Source organism: Solanum stenotomum, chromosome 4 (genome assembly GCF_019186545.1).
Source record: "Solanum stenotomum isolate F172 chromosome 4, ASM1918654v1, whole genome shotgun sequence".
NCBI classification, from domain to species: Eukaryota; Viridiplantae; Streptophyta; class Magnoliopsida; order Solanales; family Solanaceae; genus Solanum; species Solanum stenotomum.
The window spans coordinates 64,070,684-64,097,030 of NC_064285.1; the positions used below are offsets into that span (position 1 = coordinate 64,070,684).

The window sequence follows — 26,347 nt, forward strand, 5'->3', positions numbered from 1 at the left end:
AAGTTCTTGAGTTTGAAAACATCTAGATCAATTGATTTGAGTTAAAGAAAAAAATTGACAGATAAGGAGGAAATACAAATCCATGGACAACCACTATTAAAGAGCTTCGAAGCTCAAGAATAAATTTTCAAATTTGTCCGTGAGTTCATCTTTTCCGGTGATTATTTCTTCCTCATCGTCGGCTCGTTCGATGAGTTTTTCTGTCAAATATTAGAATTTATCATCTATCAGAGATGTGAATGTTGGGACTGCTATCTTCTTCTCCCATAGAAGTGAAAGGGAAAGTAATTACCTCCATTAAAAGGGGTAATTTTTCTTATAAAATTAATTAAATAAATAAATAAGAAAAAAAGAGAAAAATATACAATTTAATTATAATAAGAATATTCTTTTTAATTGTTTTTTGCTTCTCACTCTCTCAAAGAGAATGAAATGCATTCTCTATGCCGTGTCAGCACTTAAGGGGTTCCTTGATCAATTTTAAAGTAGTTCAAGGGGGTAATAGGACCCCCCATAAAGTATAAGTGTGTAGTTGGAAATCCACTCATAGCTTGAGGGGGCATTTGGATGTTTTCTCATTTTAAAGATATATATGTATATGAGAAAATCATCAAAAGAATAATAAATATTACATATTAACTTATAATTTTAAAAATATAATGAGTTTAATATTAAGAACATTAAATATCTAATTTATTAGGTTATATGATGAATCCATCGCTGATATCAAATTGATTAAAGCATGACATTAGCGAATATTAGTAATTTATACATCTACTGGTACTTAGTTGTGGTATATATCGCCAACAATTGTGGTAAGATGAATATAATCCTTTTACTCTTAATCATAATTTCAGGTTCTAACCCTCCTGAAATGGAAACAACCCTTATAGAAAATGTTTTCTCTTTTAATGAGCCTTATGCGACAAATCTAAACTAATTAGAATAATTCAAAGCTAGTACCAAATAAAAAAAAAAGAAAGTGGTAAGTGGGAATAATTACTAATAAATATTGGGAGGGACTCAAGTAAATCGAAACACATAATTTTAATACCAACAATGGAATAAAGTACAACTATAATATCGAATTAGGCATTGAAAAATAATGTCTTAAACTAATTAAAATAATTGTTCATGTGTGTGGCTCTAATGTTTTGGTCATTTTTGGAGAAACTAAAGCATTAAAAACCACATGACTTAAACCATATATATTATGATATCCACATCAAAAATAAAATTTTTAAAAATGACTTGTTGCCCATATATTCGGTGCTACTTTTATATATATATATATTCTCGTCTTAATAAATATATATGATTTAAATTAATTATATACACATATTTTTATTGACCAATAATAAGAGAAGGCCCAAGTATTTCAATATTTTTATGAACATGCATGAATGGAAAGTAATAGCCATGAATAGTTGTCAATTTTCGATTATAAGATTATAGTTGTCAATCTTGAAATTTTACTTAAATATACTAGTTAATTAGTTAACATAGCTATAGTTTGTCTTAATTACAATTCGCAACCTACTTTTAGCTATAATTACGCAACTCAGCCTTTTAGTTTTGTATAATTAGCACGTTTGTATAATTCAGAATTTGTATCATATAATTTGTATAATTTTTGTAGAATTCAGAATTTGTATAAAATAATTTGTATAACTGTTTACACTTCTGATGTTTGTAATTGTATAAATTCGTTATTTCGAGTTATACAAATGTACCCGCAAATTGTACAAACCTGCAAATTATACAAACCCGTGAATTATACAAACGAGAAAACTTAAACTGTAGCTACAACCCGTAAATATGCACACTATAACTATGAAGCATAATTAAGTTTATTATATTGGCTATTTGCGAAAATTTCCCATTTAACTTTTAATTGTAATAATTTGTGAAAATAAATAAATAGAAAATCCATAATGAATAGAGCTGGACAATGCCCTAACTTGATAATGAAGCCCAGCCCAGATGAGCTTTTGGGCTAATTTGATGGATAATAAAAGTATAAATTATAGGAACCACATATTATAAGTACTAAATAACATCCTATCCCTTCGAGTTTTTTATTTACCAAAAATCTCTTAAAAATGATGTTTGCGGGATACATAGCGTTGTGCACAAGATATATTATGTTTGATACATTCCACATAGCGGGATACATAGTGTTGTGCACGGAATACATTCGGGATACATAGCGTTGTGCACAGGATACATAACATTTGATACATTCCACATAGTGGGATACATAGCATTGTGCACAGGATACATGTGGGATACATAGATAAATAAGGGATTTTTGAAATTTTTAAAATAAGTAGGGATAAATGGATATTAAGGTAAGTAAAAGAGTGTAGTTAAGTAATTTGTCCATAATAAATATCAATGGGCTTTGAAAGTTGTATTAGGGCCCAAGTGTGTTTTTAGAATTCCTATTTATAGAAGTAGTCATAATTTATAAAGGTTTTAATTTAAAGTTTAGCCAGCTCAAAAAACTTTAGATATGCTATCTCAAAGTTGAAATGATGTGTGCGAAATGAATTATTTTTCTTCTTGATCCTCGAGTTTCAATATAATATTTCAATCAAAATCAGCTCTAATCTTTTCAAACAACCTCAAAATTGACATATAAATTCTAATGATTACGAATATTCACAATCGTTTGCAACAACATTTAATCCAAATAAATAATGATTTTATAAAATCTGATTTTCGAATTTAAAGGTTCAATTTTTTTTAATGGTTGTGAATTGAGCCTTTTCTCTTGATCTTCTTTGCTTATAAATAAAATACAAAACAGATGCATTGTCTGTTCCTAGCACATTGTGTGGGCACCAAATTAAGTATATGCTCAAATACTTCCTAAGTATAACCTGTTAAATAAGTAAATAAAAAAATAAAAAGGAAAAGAATTAGAAAAACAAAATACTAGAAGAAAACTGAATAGAAAAAAAGAAAAAACAATTATATCCTCTAGTTAAATATATAAAACTATATAATAATAATAACAATAATAATATACTCAATGTATTTTACAAATGGAGTATAAAGAAAATTGGGTGCACAAAAATCTTATTCCTATCTTGAGAAGTAAAGAGACTATTTCCGATTCAGCCACTCAACTTAAAATAAAAATAACAAAACAATCTGAACATAAAATAAAGCATGATAAAATATTTTTTAAAAAAGAAAAAAATTTATATATATATATATATTTTTTTTTCACTCATCCTTTATAAAACAAATGCACACATTTATTTAACAAATTTAAAAATTTAAGAGATAATTGATCACATAACTTCTAATTTATCCTTATTATTAATTATAATCATTTTTTTCGATAAATTTCAAAACATTGTATTTATTATTAATATATATAATAAAATTATCATTATTAAAATTTTTGTGTATTCCAAGTCAATACTGAACAAGTAAAACTAGGAAAATAAAGAATATACATTTCCATGATATTATTTTGATGGATAGTTTATAATTATGTCAAAATGTCATTTTCTAAAAAAGATAATTACATATAATATAAAATAATAATCCCATACAAATACAAAGAATTAATAGGAGGAGTCGGTGGAGCAATTATGGGTGCTGACAAAATTTTGCCCTTTTTCGCATAAAAAAGTTAAAAATCGAAGCCCTAATTTCAGAGAAATCTTCATACTGACGAACTTTATCGATCATCAAATATAATCGCTGGTAAATTTTACGATTTTTTTAATTCATTTTTTTTTTTAATATTGTTTCGATTTATCGATACCTATATTGATTTTTTTCCTTCAAAATTAAACCTTTTTGAATGGATTAATGGGTTGATTTTAGGATTTATGTAGTGGGTTTCCTGGAGAATTTGATTGTAGAGCGTTTATGTTGAATTTTGAGCTGAATTTTGCTTCATGAAGGTATATTGGGGGGTGGGGGTGGGTTGGATTTCTTGGAGATAGAAAGAAATGTTAAATGTGCATAAATAGAGTTGAATGGATATAAGATGATTTCTATAGAGATTATTTAACTAGTTTGGGATCAAGATGTTGTTGCTGTTGTGGTGTTCGTCTAATTTAGATATTGGTTTCAAGATTTAACTTTTATGAATGAATTAATGGGTAAATTTGAGAATTTATCTAGAAAAGATGGCATTTTGAGCTGAAATTTGATTTGTGAAGGTATGTTGGGGGTTTGGATATTTCGGCAATAGAGTAGTTAAATGTGCACAAATAGAGTTGAAAGGATATAAGAGGAGTTATATAGAGATTGATTAGCTAGTTTGGGATCAAGACGTTGTTCTTGTTGTGGGGTTCTTTTAAATTAGATATAGGTTTCAAGATTTAACTTATATGAATGGATTAACTGGTAAATTTGAGGATTTATCTAGAAAAGATGGCATTTTGAGGCTGAATTTGATTGTTAGAGCATTTACGTTGAATTTTGAGCTGAAATTTGATTTGTGAAGGTATATTGGGGGGTTTGGATATTTCGGCAATAGAACTGTTACATGTGCACAAATAGATTTGAATATATATAGCGAATTCATATGGAGATTGCTTAACTAGTTTGGGGTTGTTGAGATTTTCTTATTTAGATATTGGCTTCAAGATTTAACTTTTATGAATGGATTAATGGGTGAATTTGAGGATTTATCTAGAAGAGGATGGTGCTTCGAGGCTGAATTTGCTTGTTAGGTCGTTCATGTTGAATATTGAGCTGAAATTTGATTTGCGAAGCTATATTGGGGGTTTGGATATTTCGGCATAGAGTTGATAAATGTACCCAAATAGAATTGAATGGATATAGAGGATTCATATGGAGACACTTAACTAGTTTGGGATTGTAGTGTTATTCCAACTTAGATATTAGTTTTAAGATTTACCTTTATGAATGGATTAATGTGTAAGTTTGAGATTTATCTAGAAGAGAATAGTACTTCAAGGTTGAATTTGCTTGTTAGAGCGTTTATGTTGAATTTTGAGCTGAAATTTGATTTGTGCAGCTATATTGGGGCTTAGAATATTTCGTCAATAGTGTTGTTAAATGTACTCAAATGGAGTTGACTGGATACAGAGGATTTATATGGAGATGCTTAACTAGTTTGGGATCGAGACGTTGTTGTTGTGGAGTTCTTCTAATTTGGATATCGTTAGAAAAAATTCGTGTTAATAATTTTTTTTTATGACGAGGGAAACCCGCAGCCGCTACCCATTAGGTGCGCACAGGGTAAAAAACCCCCACTCTTGAATTTTTTATTTGAATCCCATTTATTGTGATTGAGTCGTATTTTTTCTACTCAGGGTGCCATAGTTTCGAAACCGCTGTTTTTCCATTTCATTTGTTGGATGAATGCCAAATTTTAATTGTTCTTAGTTCTGATAGCAATTAAGTGTAGCATGATATCATTTCAATCCCTAATCGGGTTGTACTAATCATCCATGTCCATTCTGCTCTATTTAGGTTCATATCAGTAAATCTCCATAAAAGAGGGATAACTTTCTAGTCTGTGATTGGATGTAACTGTTAAGATTTTCTCAAGAAAAAATCTTTCCCTTAGTAGATCTTCAAAATAAATAATTTAACAATTCAAGGCTTGAAATTTCAGTCATAGTGACTTACCTTATAAAAAAATGGCCCAAAATTTCTGACATAGCCCACAGGGGTGATCATAATACTTGCTTTTTTTTGTGCGTGTTTTGATCTTACCTTAGTCTGTATTAATTCCATTACTGCTCTTATTCACAAAAAATAAAGATGGGTCAGAGTATTCCTGGACTTGTTGCGTAATTTCAGTCGTGTACTGGTTCACTCTCTTTTCTCAAGGGAAAATCCTTTGCTTAAGGGTCACTGACCGACTGACTTGTAGTATTTAATAGTTTATTTGTTAAAACATAAAGTGGTCAGGTGTCCCTACGGGGACATCTGATAAAATTGGAACGATGAGGAGAAGATTAGCATGGCCCTTGTGCAAGGATGACGTAGGCAAATCAAGAAATGGTCCAGATTTTTTCTTATAAAAAAGTGGTTTAAGTTCCATAGCTTGTGTGCCTCATGCAATTTCTTGTCCTTATCTTAAAGGATGTGAATGGATCATGGTTTGATTGGATTAGGGATTGAGGAGCTCGATTGGTTGCTGGTATATGTAGTCTGTGAAGTTTATGTTGGTCAGTATTCAGAGACGGAAAGCAGAAAATGATTTTTTCTCCAAGAATTTAGTTCTTGCTACTTTCAATCAGAAAAGGAAGATTGAGGAAGCCAAGGAGAATAGAGTTGCCCCCCCTTCTTAGACAGACACAGTATCATTAGGCATTAATCATATATATATTTGTAAGTCTTGTTAATATTTTAGAAGATTTCTTTCTTGGGATCTGGAGCCTCGTGTGTTTGGTGTGAGTCCATATGTTTGAAAATATACCAAGTGTGTGATGTGAGGAAATTGGACAAAATGTATAAGTATTATGTCTTACATTTGTGAACTCTGTTCTAGTCTTCTAGATAATAAAACTACAATCTTTTACGATGTGGAATACCATTACCAATATATAATCTATCTACAGATGTGACTGAACTCAATACTCTCCTCAATTTGATGCATGTATGTTGGATGTAGGCATGTAGCGAGCTTGTTGCATGTGTAACTAGTTTGAAGACGGACAAGTGTGGTAAACATGTTTGCGAGTTGATAATGACGTTGCGTATTCAGTGACACTGAATTCTGGAAGTGTCTTTTTTGGGAAGTATGAGTTGGCTATGGATGGATTCAGGAGGGGTAGAAGTAGATCGAAGAAGTATTGGGAAGAAGTGATTAGACATGACATGGTTGCAGTTTACCGAGGACATGACCTTAGATAGGAAGGTGTGGAGAACATGAATTAGGGTAGAAGGTTAGTAGGTAGGAGTACTTTGTCTTGTTACCCTTACTAGTTGTCGTAGGACTATTCTTGTAGTTTCATGTTCTTTGATTTTTATTACTATCTATTGTTTCGTGTAGTTCAATTGTAGTACTGTTCTGGTACTGTCTGTTATTTTTGTTACTATCTATTATCTGTTGTACTTTCATTATGTCTTTTTCTAGACTGTTTTTGTCTTGAGCTTGACGGCCTATCGAAACAACCACTTTACCTCACCTTTGAGGTAGAGGTAAGGTTTGCATACACTTTACCCTCCCCAAACCACGTTGTGGGACTACACTGGTTATGTTGTTGTTGTTACAAAGTGCAACTTAGTTTTCATAAATGAGAATCATCTGATTTTAGGTTTCTGATTTCAATTCTTGGAGTAGCTTGATCCATAAGAGTTCAAAAGATGATATTCGACTTTGGTGCTACATCTTGCTACTCAATTTTACCTCTCGGTCATCCATTCACAAGATTCTCCCGAACAAGACCACAATACCTTGAGATAGATGTGTATTACACACGGTGATCTCGCCCAACCTATATTTATAGAGAAATAAGCCATGCACATGCCCTCATAAAATGGTGCTTTTGCTAATTAGCTGATTTTATGTATCTAAGAATGCAAACAACTACATTTCAATAAGCATCACATGGATATTTCAAAATTAACTCTTGATGCTCATAGGAAGGCGAATTTTTTTTCTCTGGGTAAAGAAAAGGCAATATTAATTTAAGTCACAATAAGTTTGTTTCACCTGCCAACCAACCTTCTAAGTATGCTAGAATCATTAGAAGCCTTCTTTGTTGAGAAGCTTGACCTTCAAATCCAATGGAGTGATTCATCTCATGTTGTCCTTGTAATATGTGAGATGTTAGAGAAGAATTTGGAAGAAATAATTTTTCAAAGAAACAACAATATACTAAGTGTAATCCTACAAAGTGGGGCTTGGGGAGGGTAGAGTGTATGCAGACCTTACCCCTACCTTGAAGGTAAGGAGGCTGATTCTGATAGACCCTATTGAAGGAATATTTCTGAAAGAAAAAAGAAGACTGGGAAAAAGGAAGGCATGTTTTATGTTCTACACTTAGCAGTCATCATAGGTACTCTATACATTACAAATGGTACATTATTCTGATGTGGACACTATTACAAACTTGTACATATTTTACACATGTGAAAAAATGCAGCATCAATAAAGTTATGATGAATTAAAAGGTACATGCTAATTTGTGGGCAACTGTATGCTCTTGAATACAACTCCTCCCACTTGTTATGTTTATGCATGTGTGTAAACTTTCCTGACTTTTTAAAGTATATTATTACAACAATTCAACTATACTATTTTCTGCAAATGATCCTTCCTCATTAAAGGAGTAAGCTTTCTCATTTCTTACCCAGCCTTTGTTCTTTCTTTCTTAAAAATAAAATCACCAGGTAAGCTTTGCTTGTGAGGATAAGGTGGTAGATGAACCAGTAGCAATATTGTCCTTGAGATTTATGGTTGAATGGCTGTTACCTTGGAAGAACTTACTCAAGAGAACCCAACTGACAGATTCCCTTTGCTCATGGAGCAAGCAGAAAGTCGTGAGAGGAATGAACATGTTATTGATGTAGAACAAGGAAGTGGCCCCTCATCATCAGGTTCATCTGATAATGATTCTCCTCGTGAATTGGATATACCCAACCATGAAAATAGACCACCAAATCGACATTCCGTCTCTTCTTCGTCCAATGAATCAGATTCTCATAGCCCTTCTACCGCTAGGAGGGCTGAAGGTTCTGATCGTCGTTGGAGCCCATTTAATACTCTGTTGTGGCTTTCCATTGAGCTAATATTCACCTTAGGACAGATTGTTGCAGCCGTTGTTGTTTTATCCTTGTCAAAAGAGGAAAACCCAGAAACTCCATTATTTGCTTGGATTGTGGGTTATGCAACTGGATGTGCAGCAAGCCTTCCTTTACTGTACTGGCGTTATCTTCTCCGTTACCAAACCATCGGTCAGAGATCAGCTCAACTGCGTCAAGATTCACCCCAAGTCAATTCCACTGCAGAGCCCAATTCTTATATTACTATCTCATTAACTCGGTCCTCGGATGAGGAAGATGGAAGGAGCACACCTACAGATATTTGGACTAGGCAAAGCAATGCAAGGTAATATCTGCACATTACTCTCTTCCATGTGTTTTCTTCTTTTATCTTTTTTGTTGTTGGGCACAATTAATCCAAAAGGCAACTAAGCATGCTTAGTAATTCAGGATGGAGTCAGTTGTTGCCCTAAGAATATTAGCTAGCTTGAACGACTTTTGACCAGATGACTTTCTAGGTACAATTGCTTCATGAGTAACTTGAAATTTTAGCGTTTTTCATTTAAAGGTTTTTAGCCTTTCTCCAATTCCTTTAATTATGTCATAAAAAGTGTATCCAAGAATACTTCAGTTTTTCTGTCTTCCAAATCCTTTCACAGCCATGTGGATATTCTCATGGAAATGTAGTTAGTGTCTCCTCAATAGGGTTGGCAAATGAGCGGTTTGGGCTGAATATGGACGAGTCTAAATGGCTGAATTGATAAATGGGTCATTGACCAACCCTAAGATACTTGGGCTGAGATGGCGGTTGGGTCAAAGAAGTGCTAAATAATGAGTTCGTAATCCAACTCACCCAACTCGTACCAAGTTTTAATTTTATTTTTTTATTTTCTTAAAATTTGTTTAATACCGAACAAACTAATACAATAAATCTTTTTCTTTATCTTAGCTCTATAACATATCAAGGAAAGAAAATTAATTTAAATATTTTGACAAGGTATCTCATGGGTCAATTTAGCCTGCATACTTGGCCCATATCAGCCCATTCTTTAGATGGACTGAACTTGGGAAGTCGAGATGGGCTGAGTAATAAATGGGTGGGTCATATTTTCATGGACTAATTTTACCACCCCTACGCTTCAGTACCATGATCTTGGAATTTGTCTTATATCATTGATAGTATTATTCACCGTGCATTGATGCTTCCTTTTTCCCAGACTTGGTTCACTGGTAGATCATTTCAAGATGGCCTTGGATTGCTTCTTTGCTGTGTGGTTTGTTGTTGGCAATGTTTGGATCTTTGGGGGCCACTCGTCTTCTTCTGAGGCTCCCAATCTGTACAGGTACAATTGTCTCCTTTTTATTTATTTGTTCTTCCTTTGCTACACCGGTATCACCAAAACTAACATAAGATCCGCATACTTTGCAGATTATGTATAGCTTTTCTTACCATTAGTTGCATTGGATATGCTATGCCTTTCATCTTGTGTGCGATGATATGCTGCTGCCTGCCTTGTATCATTTCAATCCTTGGTGTGCGTGAGAATATGCATGGAGTGAGAGGAGCCACAGAAGAGTCCATCAACGCTCTTCCCACACTCAAGTACAGGGTCAAGACAGATGGAACTGGCAGTAATGAAAGTAAAAATCTAGGAGAGGAGGAAGGTGGTTGTGTAGCCGCAGGCACAGAGAAGGAACGTGCCATATCAGGCGAAGATGCGGTAAGTTCATCTTTCCATTCATAGCCTTTGGGAGTCGGAAATTGAGTTTCTGGGAAACAGTCTCACAGAAAGTAGTTTTTGCTTCTTGATTTGATGTTATTTGCATCTTACCTAAGCTAAAATATTTGTATGTGTGCTATTTCAATCAATCCATTATATGCAAACCGGCTGCGTTCCCATTTTCCATGACTACTATTTCCCCTTAGGATTAGCACTATCAAGGAGTCAATAAATGACTGTTTTAAGTACTAATTGCGTTTGATGTTGAAAATCAACATATAAAGTATTTCATGTAGTTTCTTTTTTCGTGATCATTTTTTTTTTCTTAATACCCCATGTTTTGTAGTTTTTTCTCCTTCAAGGCCGAGCAATAAATACATGTTTTTTATTATTTCTTTTTTGTCTCCTTTGCTTTATTATCACTCCCTTATTATCTTGTTATTCGATTTTTATTATCATCTGTTGTTTTCTTTTGCTTCCGTTATCATATTATTTGCTATTTCTACTGTTCTGTTCTTCATTATTTGCTTTAAATTACTTTATTTGAGGCGAGGGTCTTTCAGAAACAGCCTACATTCCAAGGTAGGGGTAAGGTCTGTGTAGACACCACTCTCCCCAGCCCTCACTCGTAAAATTACACTGGATTTTTTGTTGTTTTACTTGATCTGGTTTTGTAGAAGTTTGTTTTACTTGCCAAAAAACAGGGATACATGGAAAACAGCATTATTGGCCTGGTGAGAAAAAAATATTCACTCATTATGCTTAGTAAAAACTATCCAAAGTGCAAAGGGAAAGGAGGAGAATGAATGATCTGATTTGCCAATGTTACCAGTCAGGCATTCAGTAGACCAGGAAATATGTAATCGAAATACTAGAAGAGATAATGCATTTTTTCTGAAGAAGTTAGTCTTTAAAGCTTAGGAAATAGCATGTGACCTTAAACTTATCATTGAGATAGTATCAGATTTCAGTTATTACTTCTTGGCATTCATGTTTCTACACAGGTGACAAACCTAATACTAATATACATGAAATAGGTTTTAGATATTGGACCACGTATTGATCATTGTTAGTTATTCACACATATCAAAACAATCAAAGAGAATATATCTAATTGTATTTACTGGATCTTTAACTCGGATTTATGCGACCTTCCCAAGGTCTGGTATTAGCTTGTTACATATTACATGCATTTTGCGGAGCTGTTATTTAGGTGAATTTGCACTTTTGGAAGGAGTTTGTAGAGTCTGTTCGACTTTTGTTTGAGAATAGTTATCTTGAATTTGCACAATTAATCAGTTGTTTAGTCTCACTTACTTAACCGGCTCTTATGCGTTAAACCTAAACAGGTATGTTGTATTTGCTTAACAAAATATGAGGACAATGACCAACTGAGGGAATTGCCTTGCTCGCATTTCTTCCATACACAATGTGTAGATAAATGGCTGAAGATTAACGCGACTTGCCCCCTCTGCAAATCTGAAATTGATGCCAAGAACAGAGATCTACCTTCTGTAGAAGAGGAACCCCTCCAACAATCCTAAGGTGATGCAGAAACCACCTTCTTATGGTCGAAACAGAGATCATCGCGGCTAGCTTGTTGCATGGGGAGCCAGGAGAGTATATCCCAACTGACTGTTACTTCTTCTGCTGTTGCTGCTACTGCTACTGCTGTTTTTACCACATGAATTTCAGTTTGTATAGTTGTAGTTCATACCAAGAATCCATAACAAGCTTGAAAGAAGAGGTAATTCCATTGTTGATACTCTCATTTCATGCCTCACCAGCTATGCTACTTAGAACTTCCAAAAAAATATTAGTTGCACTCGTGTTGGATCTTCAAAAAAATGCATAGCTTTTGGAAGATCTAAACCGAGTGATATTTTTGAAGTGTCCATCATCTAAGCAGACATAGCACACCAATTACTTCTCTCCCTCTCTCTCTCTGTATAAATACATTTAAGGGTAAGGCTGTGTACACACCATTCTCCTCAGACGTTGCTTTTGAGATTACACTAGAGATGCTTGTTATCACAAATTTTAGTTTCTACTTTGTTATAAACTTTTTTCTTCTTATAACAGTAAACAGCTGTCATTATTAACAGTAGTTTCTTTGTGAAATTATCTCTTTATAATAATAACCTTATGCAAATATCCATCTATGTATTTATTATTTATAACAACCAAAAAGCAATTAGTCAACTGAATTATATTTTGTTATAAACATAACTTTAGCACTTGAAACATAAAAAGACTATTGTGAACCAGGAATATGAGAAATTAAAAATGTACATAAAAAGTTGAAAAATAATAATTTGGGGTTGGATTTTTTTTCTTTCTATAACAGTCAAATAAGATTTAAAAATGTTGTTGTATTAGTAAAATTATGTTGAAAATTTCATTTGGTGTTCCAACTAATTTAAATTAGCACTGGTTAATGCCTATTGAAGGGGAAAATGCCCCCTACAATGATTTTTTTTGCATTTTGAAAGATCTAACTCGAAATAGGAGGAATCTTATCCATCCCGTCACCTATATTGTCACGAATAGACACACTCTCTTCTATTCACAACTGAATTTGTCACTCTGGAATTCATGGAATAGAAAAATTGCAATGCCATGTTTTATTGTTGTGGATATCATTTCATTTTAATATTAATAAACACTATTGGCTTTATTATCACTCTCCAATATTAATATTAACAGAAGCGTACGCAAAATTTGTATATAGACTTATTATCGCAATTCTATTTGTATATGAATTCAAATTCAGAGTTTGAATAAGTTCTATAACTTTACTTCTTGTCCTAAATTGATGTTTACTTTGTATTATTTTCAAACAATATTTATTGATTTATTAGAGTACCAAATAAGGTTTCAAATTGAGTTAATATCTTTGATGTTCACTTAATTATCAACTCTTTTCATGGTAAGTCGCTTGGCTTTTGAGAGTCGTATTTATGCAGATTAAGAGTCTGGCACATAGAAATTTACGTTGGAATTATAAACTAAGAGATTGTTGTATTTTTTTTTTTTTATTGTTTTTAAAGTTGGGAAGACAATAATTTGATTTTGATGGAGAACAAAGAGGTTATGAAAACTTTTTTTTAAAAAAAACAGAGAGGTTGATATTATTGATATGCGGGAAGAAGAGGCTGAAATTGAGAAATTAAAAAAAGAAAAGAAGAACACTTTGCGCCGGGGGAGCATACTATAGGGAGGAAAGGGAGCCCGAACAGTGGAAGAGCCAGGGGAGGCCGGGTCATTTGACGGAAATGGAAGGCTTGAAAGAATAGGGAGACAAAAAGAATAGTTTAGGAGAATAAGAGTAAAATAAAAGGGTCAATATTATATTTTTAGTGGGTCGGGTTAAGTGAGGCGGGTCACTTAAATGGTTTAAATGAAAGGATGACTATATATTTAGTTTTTAAAATTTTGGTTATAAATAAAAATTCTATATTAGTAATTTTAATGGAAAAAAAAAAGAAAATATGTTAAGTTTTAAAATAATCTTATAACATAATCGATAACAATCAACAACAACAGAATAACAATATATGCAAGAGCAATACATTAATCACATATTCAAACTTGTCATTGATTCGGTTATAATTATAACCTATTCAAACAAATTGTTCTTTTTTCTCAATTTTATCACTCAAATTAGAACTCAAACTTTTTCGGAGGAGGTACTAACAAATGAAATTAATAAATAATGAATATTTTTTATAAAATATAAAAGCTTGGGGTAATTTTTGAATTTTTTAAAATTCTCAAATATTTGAACTTGGCCCAAATAACAATTTTTTTTAGTCTAGTATTTGGAAATTTAGGGATACTTTTTTGTATATGACCAGACAACACTTCCCAAAATTTTCCCAAGTATTCTTGGGGTCAAACGGGTCCTAAAAGTGAAGACAAACCATTTACTTGTTGTCAAGCTTATAAAAGAACATCGACATACAATATCACCCTCTTAGAATCATTATTAAATATTGTAGAAATTTATCGGAAGTGAACAAAACCATTATCATACGTGTATATATAGAAAGACAAATTAGAGTGTTGATTTTCTAGAGAATAAAGGCCACAAACATAATTTTCTTTTTTGCTAATATGAAAAAGACATTCTGAAAAAAATGAAGTTTATTTATACTAAAAAGAAGAAGACAATAAATCTATTAAAAATCAAAGCTACAAAATTTATTCTAACAAACAAATGGAAGAAAGGTAGAAAAACACTATAAAAGAAATTAAAACTATTTCTTTTCCTATTATTGTAAATAAAATACTACTCCTAAATAATGAATTTCTTTGTAGACTAAGCAATTTCCAAATCTTCTCTTTTTGCCTGACTTGAAGAATTTAGTGAAAAACTGCAATTTTCAATTGCTTCTTCAATTGTTAAAAACACTGATTCTTTCCCAAGCAAATCAATAAATTTTGTTGCAATTAATTTTTCCATCACCCCTAATCTTGGATTAATCAATATAATCTACACACAAAAAAGAAGTATATTAGAAAGTTAGTGAATCTCAAACACTATATATACACCTGTTACGTTTCGCTTTATGAGAGTCAATCTGTTAAAATTTAATTATACGAGAAATACTATAAGTTAGTAATCCTTTTCGTATTATATGATGAAAAAAATACTTCTTAAAAAATGTTGGTGAAAGTTTGTAGTTTGATTCTCGAGAAGCGAACGTGAAACGAGGAAGTAAATAATGAGAAAGTGTATATAATTATACATACCTTGATGGATTTTGCCGCTAAGCATCTACGAAGTTCTTTTAAAGTTTCAACACCAGTAATGTCAATTGATGTAACACCTACAATATTGTCATTGAAATTTTCTTGGCTTTAGTAACATATTGAAAAGCAAATAAATTAATTTTGGAAGACCTTTCATTAAATTTTTCTTTTAAATAACTAATTTTATTGAGTCGTCCTTGCGTTTTTATTTGTGAATTTTAAGGGCATAAATCATACCTCCAAAATCAAGTAACAAGTATTCAATCTCATTTCTTTGGGAATTTTCAAGAGATTGCTCATCTCTAACCCATCTTAGAATCCTGTTCAATATATTCATCAAAAATAACATCTTACAATTAGTTCAATATATAGCAATTTTCACTACAACAACAAAACAATATCCAGACAAACGACGTTACTACAGAAAGATTTCTTTACCTTTCTCTTACATAATTGCTATTTGGGAAGTAAATTGGAGAACCAAGTTTCAAAATCAACATTCCTGGAGTTTCATTAGAACCAGGATATTGTTCTATGTCACGAAATGCTGTATTTGTTATAGTTCCAAGTTTGCATGTTGGTGGCCTAGCAACATATAGAAGTGCCCTTATCAAGGCTAGTCCAACCTACAAAAATAAAATAAAAAAAATATCGAGTACGCGTAAGTTTTTACCATGTTCAACTTGATATAAGGTCACAAGTTACTATTTTTCAATTAGAAGGACTAAAAATTGGTTATTCCATGACTTTCGGCGTATCCATTAGATCCCAAACAAGATGCTTAGTGTAATTTCACGACTAGGATCTGAATTGAAAATTCAAATTATAATATTTTTTGATTACGTACCGAGAGGATGAGTCCCATGTCCATGCTAATGAAGGCAACACCAAAGAAAGCAACCATACAAATCAAGAAATCAAATTTGTCAGTCTTGTAAAGGTGAACAGCTTTTTCATAGTCCATTAACCCAATCATAGCTGACATGATGATAGCAGCCAAAGCAACAAGTGGTGTGTAGCCAAAAAGTGGTGCCAAAAATAATAAAGTTAGCAACATGCACAATGACATAACTACATTTGACATTTGGCTCTTGCATCCAGCATTGTAGTTCACTGCTGTTTTTGAAAATGGCCCTAATAAAAAAATATGAAAAAAATCATTAGTACATGTTTACGTGTTATACTGTCAGTGTATAAAAGTTAAATTAATTACCTGTACTTAAGTAGCAAGAAGTTAAAGAGCCAACAATATTCATGAGTCCAATGGCTACCATCTCTTTGTTACCATCAATTTGTTCATTATCCATGATAGCAAAACTCCTCCCAATAGCTATCCCTTCCTATAAATATTACAAAAATAATAATTGAATAACATCAACAATATACTCGATGTAATATTCTCACACGTAAAATCTAGAGAGGATAGTGTATATATATGCATACTAATGTTGTTTTCGATAGAGCAATTTGGAAAGAGAAAATAAAAAGTGCATAAATAACAGTAACAACGATAAAATAATATGATAACGAAGCACAAGAAATAACAGAATTAATCGAAGAATAAAAAACTACGAGAGTAATTAAAATGTACTTACTGCTATTGCAATCATAGCTGTAATGATCCCAGCTTTTACAACAGCAGGTAGATATTCTGGACTAAAATTTATAAGATGAATGGAGGATGGATTAATTCCTTTATTCAATTTTCCCACCTGCATTGAGTTAAAAAAAAATAAATTAATTTTTTAAAATCAAATATAAGAAAACATATGGTAAAAAAGATATAAATTTTTAACTTGAAATGACTCATCAAACTCGACTTAGAATAGGTCAAAATAGTGTAAGCTGACATGTCAATATGACAAATTATTTTATAATTCATTCCACATGAAAAATCGTCTAGCTAGGGAACTCTTCATTTGACACTTTCTCATAAGATTATTTTCACGAATTCGATCATATTTAATAAAAATATCCAAAATAAAATTAAAAAAAGAAGAGGGTAATTTAACTTACAATAGCTATGCCATGTTTCTCAGCATTGAAAAAATATGCAAAAAGGCACCCAACTACAACAACAAGTATTGGAGAAATGGCTGAAACCCAAAATAGATTTAGTTTCTTCTTTCTCTGCAAATTAAAAAAAAAAGAAGTTAATTTAAATAAAAAAATTTACACTGTCAATGTATATAAATTAAAATATCGTATAAAAAAAACTTACCACATATCTAGATAATTGTAGGAAAGCAAGGAAGATTACTCCAACAACTGCACACTGCCATGTCCACTGATTTTTTTTTTATATATATATAAATAGAACGAAAAAAAATATCAGGTTAGTATCTTTGTGTGATATATAGGTCACGAGCTCGAACCATAAAAATAACCATTTATGTTTGCATTAGGGTACTGTCTAATCACACCCCTTGAAGTGCAATCGTTCCTTGAATTCTATATGAACGTAAATACTTTGTACACCAGACTATAAAATGATCACTTTATCAAATTAATTAAAATTAACTAACCTCTTTTCTATTTTCAATAACAGCACGTAAAACATGATAAACATCAGTACGACTAGTGAAATGCTTTAAGCCAAGCATGCCTTTCAATTGTTGTAAACAAATAATTAATGCTGTCCCTCCCATAAATCCCGTAATTGTTGAATGTGATAGAAAATCCACCAAAAATCCAAGCCTACATCACACACACACAAAATAAATTAATTCATTCGATGTTTGATACTCATTTTGATATTTCAAATTCGCACCCCCAAAAGACTCATTATAGGGGTAACATTTTAAGTGATCAAAAAATTATATTGCTCAGACTCTTCAAATAAATTGTTGCTTTCATGTCGAATCCTTCAAAAATAAAATGTATTATTTTTGGTTGATTCAACATGCAATCATTGACATATTTAAAGATTTTTTGAAAATACAATATTTTTTTTAACTGTCAGTATATAAAAGTTAAACGACTGGTATGCATAATTACCTTAGTACCCCCAAAGCTGTTTGTAGCAAACCAGATATAAGGGCAGCTGTGTAAAACAAACCAACATACAATTCCATATTGTCTTCAGGCTTAACTTTATGTTGAACTGCTTCAGCAATAATCAATGAACAAGTTGCTACTGTTCCAACAGCAAGATGTTTTGAACTCCCAAAAATAGCATAAATTAGAGGGGGAACAAAACTTGAATCTGCAAAAAAATTAATAATTTGTCATAACAAGTTAGTCATGTTACTCATTTAAAAATATTTACACAATCAGATCACTTATTGACTAATTATAGCTACGCCCCTCGCGTAATGTGCTATAAAAAGTTTAATGTACAAAGTATTACTCCCTCCGTCCGAAAAAAAGATTGCCTTGATCCAAAATACGAGGGTCAAATTAACTAATATTCAGTGTGAATTCAGACATAGAATCTTTAATTTTTTTAAAAAAATAAAATTTTACATAATTAGAATAAACATAAAAAGTAATATAAGTTACAATAGTTAACAGTTCAAAATCTTTTTAAAAATATGTTGGTTTTGACTGTTCAAATAGTAATATACTGTCAGTGTATGTAACTTACAGAGTCCGATAATGGGAGGAAGTTCAGCAAGTTTTGCATAACTTATTCCTTGTGGGATTGCAAGACTAGCAATTGTAATTCCAGCAAGAAGATCATACATAAATAACCCAAACTTGTATTTTGGTAACCATTGACAAATTGGTACAAAATATTGAATTCCCTTTAAAATTCTTTTTGATAATTTTTCATTCTTGAATTCATAAAATGGATCATCTGGAAATAGTGTTTCTTTGAGATTTGCTTTAAGAACTGTCTTAAAGCTACGTGGTGGTGCATAGTTCACTCCATGTAAAGACTTTGGAGAACTCATGATTATATGTAAGAAAGTTGTTAATTAATTAGTATGTAATAATTAATGTGACAAGTTATATGTGAAAGTGGAATGTCTTATATAGTGTATCGATTCATCTGAATCTATTACTTTTTTGATCTAAGGTCAAAAATATAATGCTAGAAAAAATGAAACTAATCTAGACTTTGTAAAAGCACATAAATATACGCATCTATGTAAAATCATTTTACCCTAAAATTTAATTCAACACCACAAAGAAAGAGAGAAAAAAGCAGAAATAAACTACAAAATTCATCTTTAATTAAGGTTTAAGGTTTTGCATCATATAACTAATTAAGATTCAGATAATTCATGTATAAAACTTTCATCTTTAATTAAGGTTTAAGGTTTTGCATCATATAACTAATTAAGATTCTCATATTAATATAGACAATTCATATATAACAAATGTATTTATTATCGCTAAATGTTATTTTTTCTATTATAGTGCATCGATGTACTTTTTTCATGAATAAGGAAAAGATATATATAAATAAAGGGGTTTTTTTTCATTTGGTGCATAAAATAAGGTGAGATAATTCAGAATTACGTTGGAAATTAAATTTGTACTTTATTTAGTTGAAGATATATAGCTAAACCCAGGATAAATTTATACTTCAAATTTTGTGTTATTTTATCTCACCTCAAAGATGAAAATTGTTATAATTTTTTTTAAAACCGTTATGAAACGATAAAATGTAACATAAAAAGTCAGTTCCGATTATTTTTTTTTTAACTCTAGTTGTTGTTTTTGTATGATATTTATTCTCTCACGTTTGAAAATACCAACAACAATTCCTATTTTCAGAATCAATATATCTTTTAAAATACCAATAACTTTTGAATATTGTTATTCTAGATAAGCAAATAACAAAAAAGTTAAACGTGAATTTCTGACGAAATCCATCAATAAATTGGCTTCTTTGAGACATTTTGACAGATTTATTATCGAAAATTTCATACTTCTGACAACATTTCCACAAGCACACCAATTGCTTCTCTCCCTCTCTCTCTCTATAAATAGATTTAAGGGTAAGGCTATCTACACACCATTCTCGTTCGACGCCGCTTTTGAGATTATACATGTTATCTCAAATTTTAGTCTCTACTTTGTTATAAGCTTTTTTTCTTCTTCTTATAACACTAAACAATTGTCATTATTAACGGTAGTTTCTTTGTGAAATTATCTCTTTACAATAATAACCTAATGCAAATATCTATCTATGTATTTATTATTTATAACAACCAAAAAGCAATTAGTAAAATATATTGTATTAGAAACATAACTTTAGCACTAATTGAAACATAAGAAAAACTATTGTGAACCTGGAATATGAGAAATTTAAAATGTACACACTTTCTATTCTCTCATTTTTTTTAATTATCTTTTATGCAATAAAAACTTGAAAAATAATAATTTGGGGTTGTTTTTTTTTTTTTTAATCGAAAGTAAACAAAGCCACTATCATATGTATTATATAGAAAGACAAACTAATGTGCTGATTTTCTATTGAATAAAGGTCACAAACATAAATAATAATTTTTTTTTTGGCTAATATGAAAAGATGTGCTTTTAAATATAGTTATTCTTCTCATAGACTTCAGTCATATAGCTTATAAACTCTATCAAGAAGTTTATTTATACCAAAAAAGAAAAGAACAAGAACAAGATAATAAAACTATTGAAAATCAAAGTTACAAAATCTATTCTAACAAACAAACGGAAGAAAGGTAGAAAAACATTAAAACAAGAAAAAAAAAAGTTCAATTGGCAGAAATTAAAACTATTTTTTTTCCTCCTATTGTAAATAAAATATTGCATAATGAATTTCTTTGTTGACTAAGCAATTTCCACATCTTCTCTTTTTGTCTGGCTTGAAGAATTTAGTGAAAATCTGCAATTTTCAATTGCTTCTTCAATTGTTAAAAACACTGATTCTTTCCCAATCACATCAATAAATCTTGTCACAATTAATTTTTCCATCACCCCTAATCTTGGATTAACCAATATAATCTACACAAACAAACAAAAAAAAAGCATATTAGAAAGTTGTAAATTTCCAACAATATATAATCTCCTTTCAGAACTTTTACTTGTTACGTTTTGCTACATGAGATAGTCAGTTGTTTAATTGATGTTTGAAAATTATACGAAAATACTGTAAGTTGTAATCCTTTTCATGTTAAAAAATACTTTTTCAAAATCTTGGTAAAAGTAAATGTAATTTGACTCTCGAAAAAAAAGCAAAATAAAACGAGGGAGTAAATAATAATGAGAAAGTGTATATAATTATACATACCTTGATGGATTTTGCTGCTAGTGATCTACGAGTTTCAAATAAAGTTTCAATACCAGTTATGTCAATTGATGTAACACCTACAATATTGTCATTAAGATTTTCTTTGATTTAGTAACATATTGAAAAATAAATAAATAAAATAAAATTTTGAAAGACCTTTTATTAAATTTCTCTTTTAAATAACTATACCTTTTATTTGTTAAGTAGTCATAACTCAAATAAATAATTTTAAGCTCATAAATCATACCTCCAAAATCAAGTATCAAGTATTCAATCTCATTTCTTTTGGAATTTTCAAGAGATTGCTCATCTCTAACCCATCTCAGAATCCTGCTCAATATATCCATCAAAAATAACATCTTACCATTAGAAAAATAATTAAACTTTGGAAATTCATAAAGATGTTTTAAGTCGGATCTCTCTATAATGTTCATATGCTATAATAATATTTTATTATAACAATCAAGTTTTTTTCATATTATATTATCGAAATAATATATATAGAGACACTCAAACTTGCAGACCTTAACTGACAAGTAAACACATCAACTTTAGGGATGCATATCTAGCTACCATATATATGTGTGGGAATAACCACTGAACATTTTCCAGTGGGAAATTTCAATGGGAAAATAATGACTTTTAGTAGTGACCGCTGACATGATACATAAATTTTAGAGGTGTCTAGACGATTATTTTATAAGTTGGAGTATTTAATAGACACGATGAAAACGAACTTAGATGTCTAGATTTGCGTCATCAAAGTCGGAAGGTTTAGTTTTCAGTTGATTCCAAGTTAAGATGCCTATGATCTATATAGTATATGCCTCTATATTATAAGTGGTGAATAGCAATTTTCACTAAAACAACAAAACAATATCCAGACAAACGACGTTAAGATTTCTTACCTTTCTCTAACATAATTGCTATTAGGGAAGTAAATTGGAGAACCAAGCTTCAAAATCAACATTCCTGGAGTTTGTTTAGAACCAGGATATTGTTCTACGTCACGAAATGCAGTATTTGTAATGGTTCCAAGTTTGCAAGTAGGTGGCCTAGCAACATATAGAAGTGCCCTTACCAAGGCAAGTCCAACCTACAAAAAATAATAATCATATATCGAGTACGCGTAAGTTTTTACCATGTTTAGTATGATAAAAGTCATTTTCACGAAATATATATATTCCTAAAAAATAGTTTGATGGACGAGAAAAAGAACTAAATAGTGTTTTGAAGAATGTGTAACTGTTAGTTGTAGCAAATAATATAAAGTTAAGAGTTAAAGATAATTGTAAGAAAAATAAATCCAACTTAACCATTATCGTAAAGTTTTAAATTTCACAAGTGGAACTATAGAAACATTTTGTAGAATTTAAAGCTCACGATAATGACTACTTATCAATCAGAAGGATTATTTATGAATTTTACCTAGTAATTTCTTTCCATTTGATGAGAAGTATTTTGTCTTATGGTCAATCACTAGAAAATGACTTTTGTTGTATCAATCAGATCCCAAGGGATAACAAGAAGAAGAAGATACTTAATGTAGTTTCACGACTGGGGTCTGAACAAAATTCTGAATAATTATAATATTTTTTTGCTTACGTACCGACATCATGAGTCCCATGTCCATGCTAATGAAGGCAACACCAAAGAAAGCAGCCATACAAATCAAGAAATCAAATTTGTCAGTCTTGTAGAGGTGATATGCCTTCTCATAGTCAATTAACCCAAGCATTGCTGACATGATGATAGCAGCCAAGGCAACAAGTGGTGTGTAGCCAAAAAGTGGAGCCAAAAACAATAAAGTTAGCAACATGCACAATGACATAACTACATTTGACATTTGGCTCCTGCATCCAGCATTGTGGTTCACTGCTGTTTTTGAAAATGGCCCTAATAAAAAATGAAAGAAATCATTAGTAGATGTTTACGGTATATATACTATCAGTGTATAAAAGTTAAAGAACTTACTTATTAACTAGGGACACATATGTTAGTCGTACGTAAGTGATAGTTTTGGTTCAGTAGAACACAATAACTTTGACTTTTAACCTTGTATTAGTGTTGAAATATTTATTTTAATATGTATAAATGATCTATCGAGAAGTTAGTAAACAAAAAGATGTGATCCAGATTCCATAAATTAAAAATTCTGATTCAACCTCTGTGAGATGCTTATAACTCTCACTTGCTTCTTAGTAGGAAGTATGATTTATTTGTCGAGAGAGACAGATCCAAAATTTAAATTTTATGAGTTCCAAGAAAAATTTGAATAGATGAGTTCAAAATTTAATATTTGATTTATAACAAAGAAACTAGTTACCTGTACTTAAGTAGCAAGAAGTTAAAGAGCCAACAATATTCATGAGTCCAATGGCTACCATCTCTTTGTTGCCATCAATTTGTTCATTATCCATCATAGAGAAACTCCTCCCAATAGCTATTCCTTCCTATAAAATACCCCATTGCAAAAAACAAAAATAATAATTGAATAACATCAACAACATATGCGATGTAATATTCTCACACGTAAAATCTAGGAAGGATAGTGTATAACGTATATGCATACTAATGTTGTTTTCGATAGAGCAATTTGGAAAGAGAAAATCAAAAGTGCATAAATAACTATAACAACAACAAAATAATATGATAGCAAAGCAAAAAAACAACAAGTAAATACGATATAAATTAGTTGAAGAATAAAAAACGAGAATAATTAAAATGTACTTACTGCTAGTGAAACCATAGCTGTAACGATCCCAGCTTTTAAAACAACAGATATATATTCTGGACTAAAATTTATAAGATTAAGAGAGGGTGGATTAATTCCTTTACTCAATTTTCCCACCTGCATTGAGTTTAAAAAAAAATAAAAAATAAAAATTAAAATCAAATATAAGATAACATATGGTAAAGGAGTTCTAAATTTAAAACTCGAAATGACTAATGTCAATATGTCATGCTATTATTTTATAAGTCATTTCACATGAAAAATCGTCTAGCTAGGGAACTCTTCATCAGACAATTTCTCATATGATTATTTTTTGCGATCATATTTAATAAAAATATCCAAAATGATTTATTATTTTTTTTAAAAAAAAGAGAGGGCAATTTAACTTACAATAGCTATGCCATGTTTTTCAGCATTGAATAAATAAGCAAAAAGGCAGCCAACTACAACAACAATTATTGGAGCAATGGCTGAAACCCAAAATAGATTTGGTTTCTTCTTTCTCTGCAAAAAAAATATTTTATTTTTGGTTAATTTAAAATTATTTTTTATACTGTCAATATATATAAATTTTTTAAAATATCGTATTAAAAAACTTACCACATATCTAGATAATTGTAAGAAAGTAAGGAAGATTACTCCAACAACTGCACACTGCCATGTCCACTGTTTATATATAAATAGAAAATAGAAAAAAAAAATCAAGTCAGTATCAAAGCAAAAAAAAATTAAAATAAATAAATCACATTCGTAACAAAAAAAAAATAGAATCTTTTTGTGTGTGAAATTTGGCTTAATACATTTTTAGTTTTTCCTTATATATTGAACATGGTCTGATTTACGCAAATATCCTCTTTTAGGTCATCATTTAAATTTATTTATTCTTATTTAGAAAGTTATGCAAATATATTATGCAAATATAGTCTTTGTAATCGACAAACTATTAGACTGTCTTTTAACATCTAAAAAAATTTATAATGTGATCTAAAGTTCTTTTAGTAAGATTTTTAATTTGCTCAAAAGAAATTTTTAGACCGTCATGACCTAAAAGGTCCATAAATTACAAGGCAAGTAAAAAGAGAGTCATTTACTAAATAGCCGAACACAAAAAGAAATAACGGACCAAAATTTCGATCCTACATAGAATTAATTTAGTTAAATACTCTATGAAATTTGTCTTTGTGGGACGTATAGTTTATGGACACGAACCATAAAAGCAAACACTAATGTTTATATTAGGGTGGACTGTCTAATCACACACCTTGAAGTGCGGTTATTCCTCGAACCCTACGTGAACGTAGAATATTTTGTGCACCAAACTATTTTTTACTCTATAAAATTAACTAACCTCTTTTCTGTTTTCAAAAACAGCACGTAAAACATGAACAACATCAGTATGGCTAGTGAAATGCTTCAAGCCAAGCATGCCCTTCAATTGTTGTAGGCAAATAACTAGTGCTGTCCCTCCCATAAATCCAGTAATTGTTGAATGTGATAGAAAATCAACCAAAAATCCAAGCCTACATCACACACACACACACCAAAAAAAAAAAAACTAATTAGATGATAGATGTAAATAATTTTTCCATTTGATGTTTGATACTCGTTTTGAGATTTCAAATAATTCGAATTCACGCCCCAAAAGGCTCATTAGAGGAGCATATGTTCCCTATCAAGATTTATGATCTCTACTGAAGGCTCAAGACCTCTGGTTAAGGATGGATAATAGGACAACCGTAAAATTGAAGTGTGTAGTTGGAAATGCGAATATAAGTTAGGGGGCATTTGACCATTTTCTCTATTATTTTTGGTTGATTCAACACGCAATCATTGACATATTCGAAGAGTCCAATCAACATAATTTTAATATACAATTTTTTTTTCTATTTGTCAGTATATAAAAGTGGCGAAATGGTCTGGTGGACCCTTGTACTTGTATTTGTTTGTATTGTGAACCCTTCTACTTACTCATTTGTCATCTGAACCCCTGAACTCATCAAAACGCAATATTTTAAACACATTTTTTGACTTGGCATCTTATGTGGCAGTTACTACTAAAGAGCGTGTGACACACACCTATTAGGAGCGTGAGACCCTTGGAAAAGGGTCTGACAGTCACATTAGGGCTTTGTAAAGCCATCATCTTTCTATTTGCATCTAACACCATTGTTGGACAAAATTTGAGGTTTTCTTGGCTTCTTTTCC

At 31.0% G+C, this 26,347-nt stretch overlaps 3 protein-coding genes and 1 non-coding gene across 6 annotated transcripts in view; 2 read left to right on the forward strand and 2 right to left on the reverse strand.

The window, feature by feature from the left end:
- The first annotated feature begins 3,575 nt into the window (after positions 1 to 3,575).
- On the forward strand, positions 3,576 to 12,588 carry LOC125862083 (E3 ubiquitin-protein ligase At1g63170-like). 3 transcript variants are annotated; one of them, XM_049542072.1, is made up of 6 exons: positions 3,576 to 3,723; positions 6,748 to 6,893; positions 8,344 to 9,061; positions 9,933 to 10,058; positions 10,145 to 10,436; positions 11,786 to 12,588. In XM_049542072.1, exons 3-6 carry the CDS (start codon positions 8,415 to 8,417, stop codon positions 11,978 to 11,980), a joined length of 1,260 nt encoding a protein of 419 aa, XP_049398029.1. In that variant the 5' UTR covers positions 3,576 to 3,723; positions 6,748 to 6,893; positions 8,344 to 8,414; the 3' UTR covers positions 11,981 to 12,588. The 3 variants fall into 3 exon arrangements, with proteins under 3 accessions (XP_049398029.1, XP_049398028.1, XP_049398030.1); XM_049542071.1 differs by lacking the exon at positions 6,748 to 6,893; XM_049542073.1 differs by lacking the exon at positions 3,576 to 3,723 and having other exon boundaries at positions 6,818 to 6,901.
- On the forward strand, positions 5,916 to 6,018 carry LOC125863502 (U6 spliceosomal RNA). The gene has a single exon (XR_007446165.1). It is a non-coding gene; the product is annotated as a U6 spliceosomal RNA (small nuclear RNA).
- A 2,169-nt stretch (positions 12,589 to 14,757) lies between the features above and the next one.
- On the reverse strand, positions 14,758 to 19,087 carry LOC125861657 (probable sulfate transporter 3.5). The gene is made up of 12 exons (XM_049541511.1): positions 18,778 to 19,087; positions 18,189 to 18,396; positions 17,717 to 17,888; positions 17,413 to 17,478; positions 17,208 to 17,321; positions 16,787 to 16,903; positions 16,405 to 16,531; positions 16,039 to 16,325; positions 15,630 to 15,817; positions 15,429 to 15,511; positions 15,192 to 15,268; positions 14,758 to 14,931 (listed from the first exon to the last, which is right to left on the reverse strand). The coding sequence occupies exons 1-12, from the start codon at positions 19,085 to 19,087 to the stop codon at positions 14,758 to 14,760; spliced, it is 1,923 nt and encodes a 640-aa protein (XP_049397468.1).
- Positions 19,088 to 20,936: 1,849 nt separating this feature from the next.
- Positions 20,937 to 26,347, reverse strand: part of LOC125863146 (probable sulfate transporter 3.5) — a 9,084-nt gene continuing 3,673 nt past the window's right edge. The window contains exons 4-13 of the mRNA XM_049543298.1: positions 25,491 to 25,662; positions 24,743 to 24,808; positions 24,533 to 24,646; positions 24,143 to 24,259; positions 23,735 to 23,861; positions 23,018 to 23,304; positions 22,317 to 22,504; positions 21,656 to 21,738; positions 21,409 to 21,485; positions 20,937 to 21,122 (exon numbers count right to left, since the gene is read on the reverse strand). Coding sequence (XP_049399255.1) covers positions 20,949 to 21,122; positions 21,409 to 21,485; positions 21,656 to 21,738; positions 22,317 to 22,504; positions 23,018 to 23,304; positions 23,735 to 23,861; positions 24,143 to 24,259; positions 24,533 to 24,646; positions 24,743 to 24,808; positions 25,491 to 25,662 — 1,405 coding nt within the window. The 3' untranslated portion in view covers positions 20,937 to 20,948. The remainder of the gene's footprint in view (positions 21,123 to 21,408; positions 21,486 to 21,655; positions 21,739 to 22,316; positions 22,505 to 23,017; positions 23,305 to 23,734; positions 23,862 to 24,142; positions 24,260 to 24,532; positions 24,647 to 24,742; positions 24,809 to 25,490; positions 25,663 to 26,347) is intronic.

Bases quoted from the DNA above. Each gene is read 5' to 3' on its own strand.
- LOC125861657 (XM_049541511.1), bottom strand. From the start codon at position 19,087: ATGAGTTCTCCAAAGTCTTTACATGGAGTGAACTATGCACCACCACGT. The intron at 16,904-17,207 runs GTAAGTTAAATT...AACTCAATGCAG, and splicing joins AGAAACATGGCATAGCTATT to GTGGGAAAATTGAATAAAGG. The intron at 15,512-15,629 runs GTAAAGAAATCT...TATATTGAACAG, and splicing joins AGCAATTATGTAAGAGAAAG to GATTCTAAGATGGGTTAGAG.
- LOC125862083 (XM_049542072.1), top strand. From the start codon at position 8,415: ATGGCTGTTACCTTGGAAGAACTTACTCAAGAGAACCCAACTGACAGA. The intron at 9,062-9,932 runs GTAATATCTGCA...CCTTTTTCCCAG, and splicing joins ACTAGGCAAAGCAATGCAAG to ACTTGGTTCACTGGTAGATC. The intron at 10,437-11,785 runs GTAAGTTCATCT...AAACCTAAACAG, and splicing joins CCATATCAGGCGAAGATGCG to GTATGTTGTATTTGCTTAAC.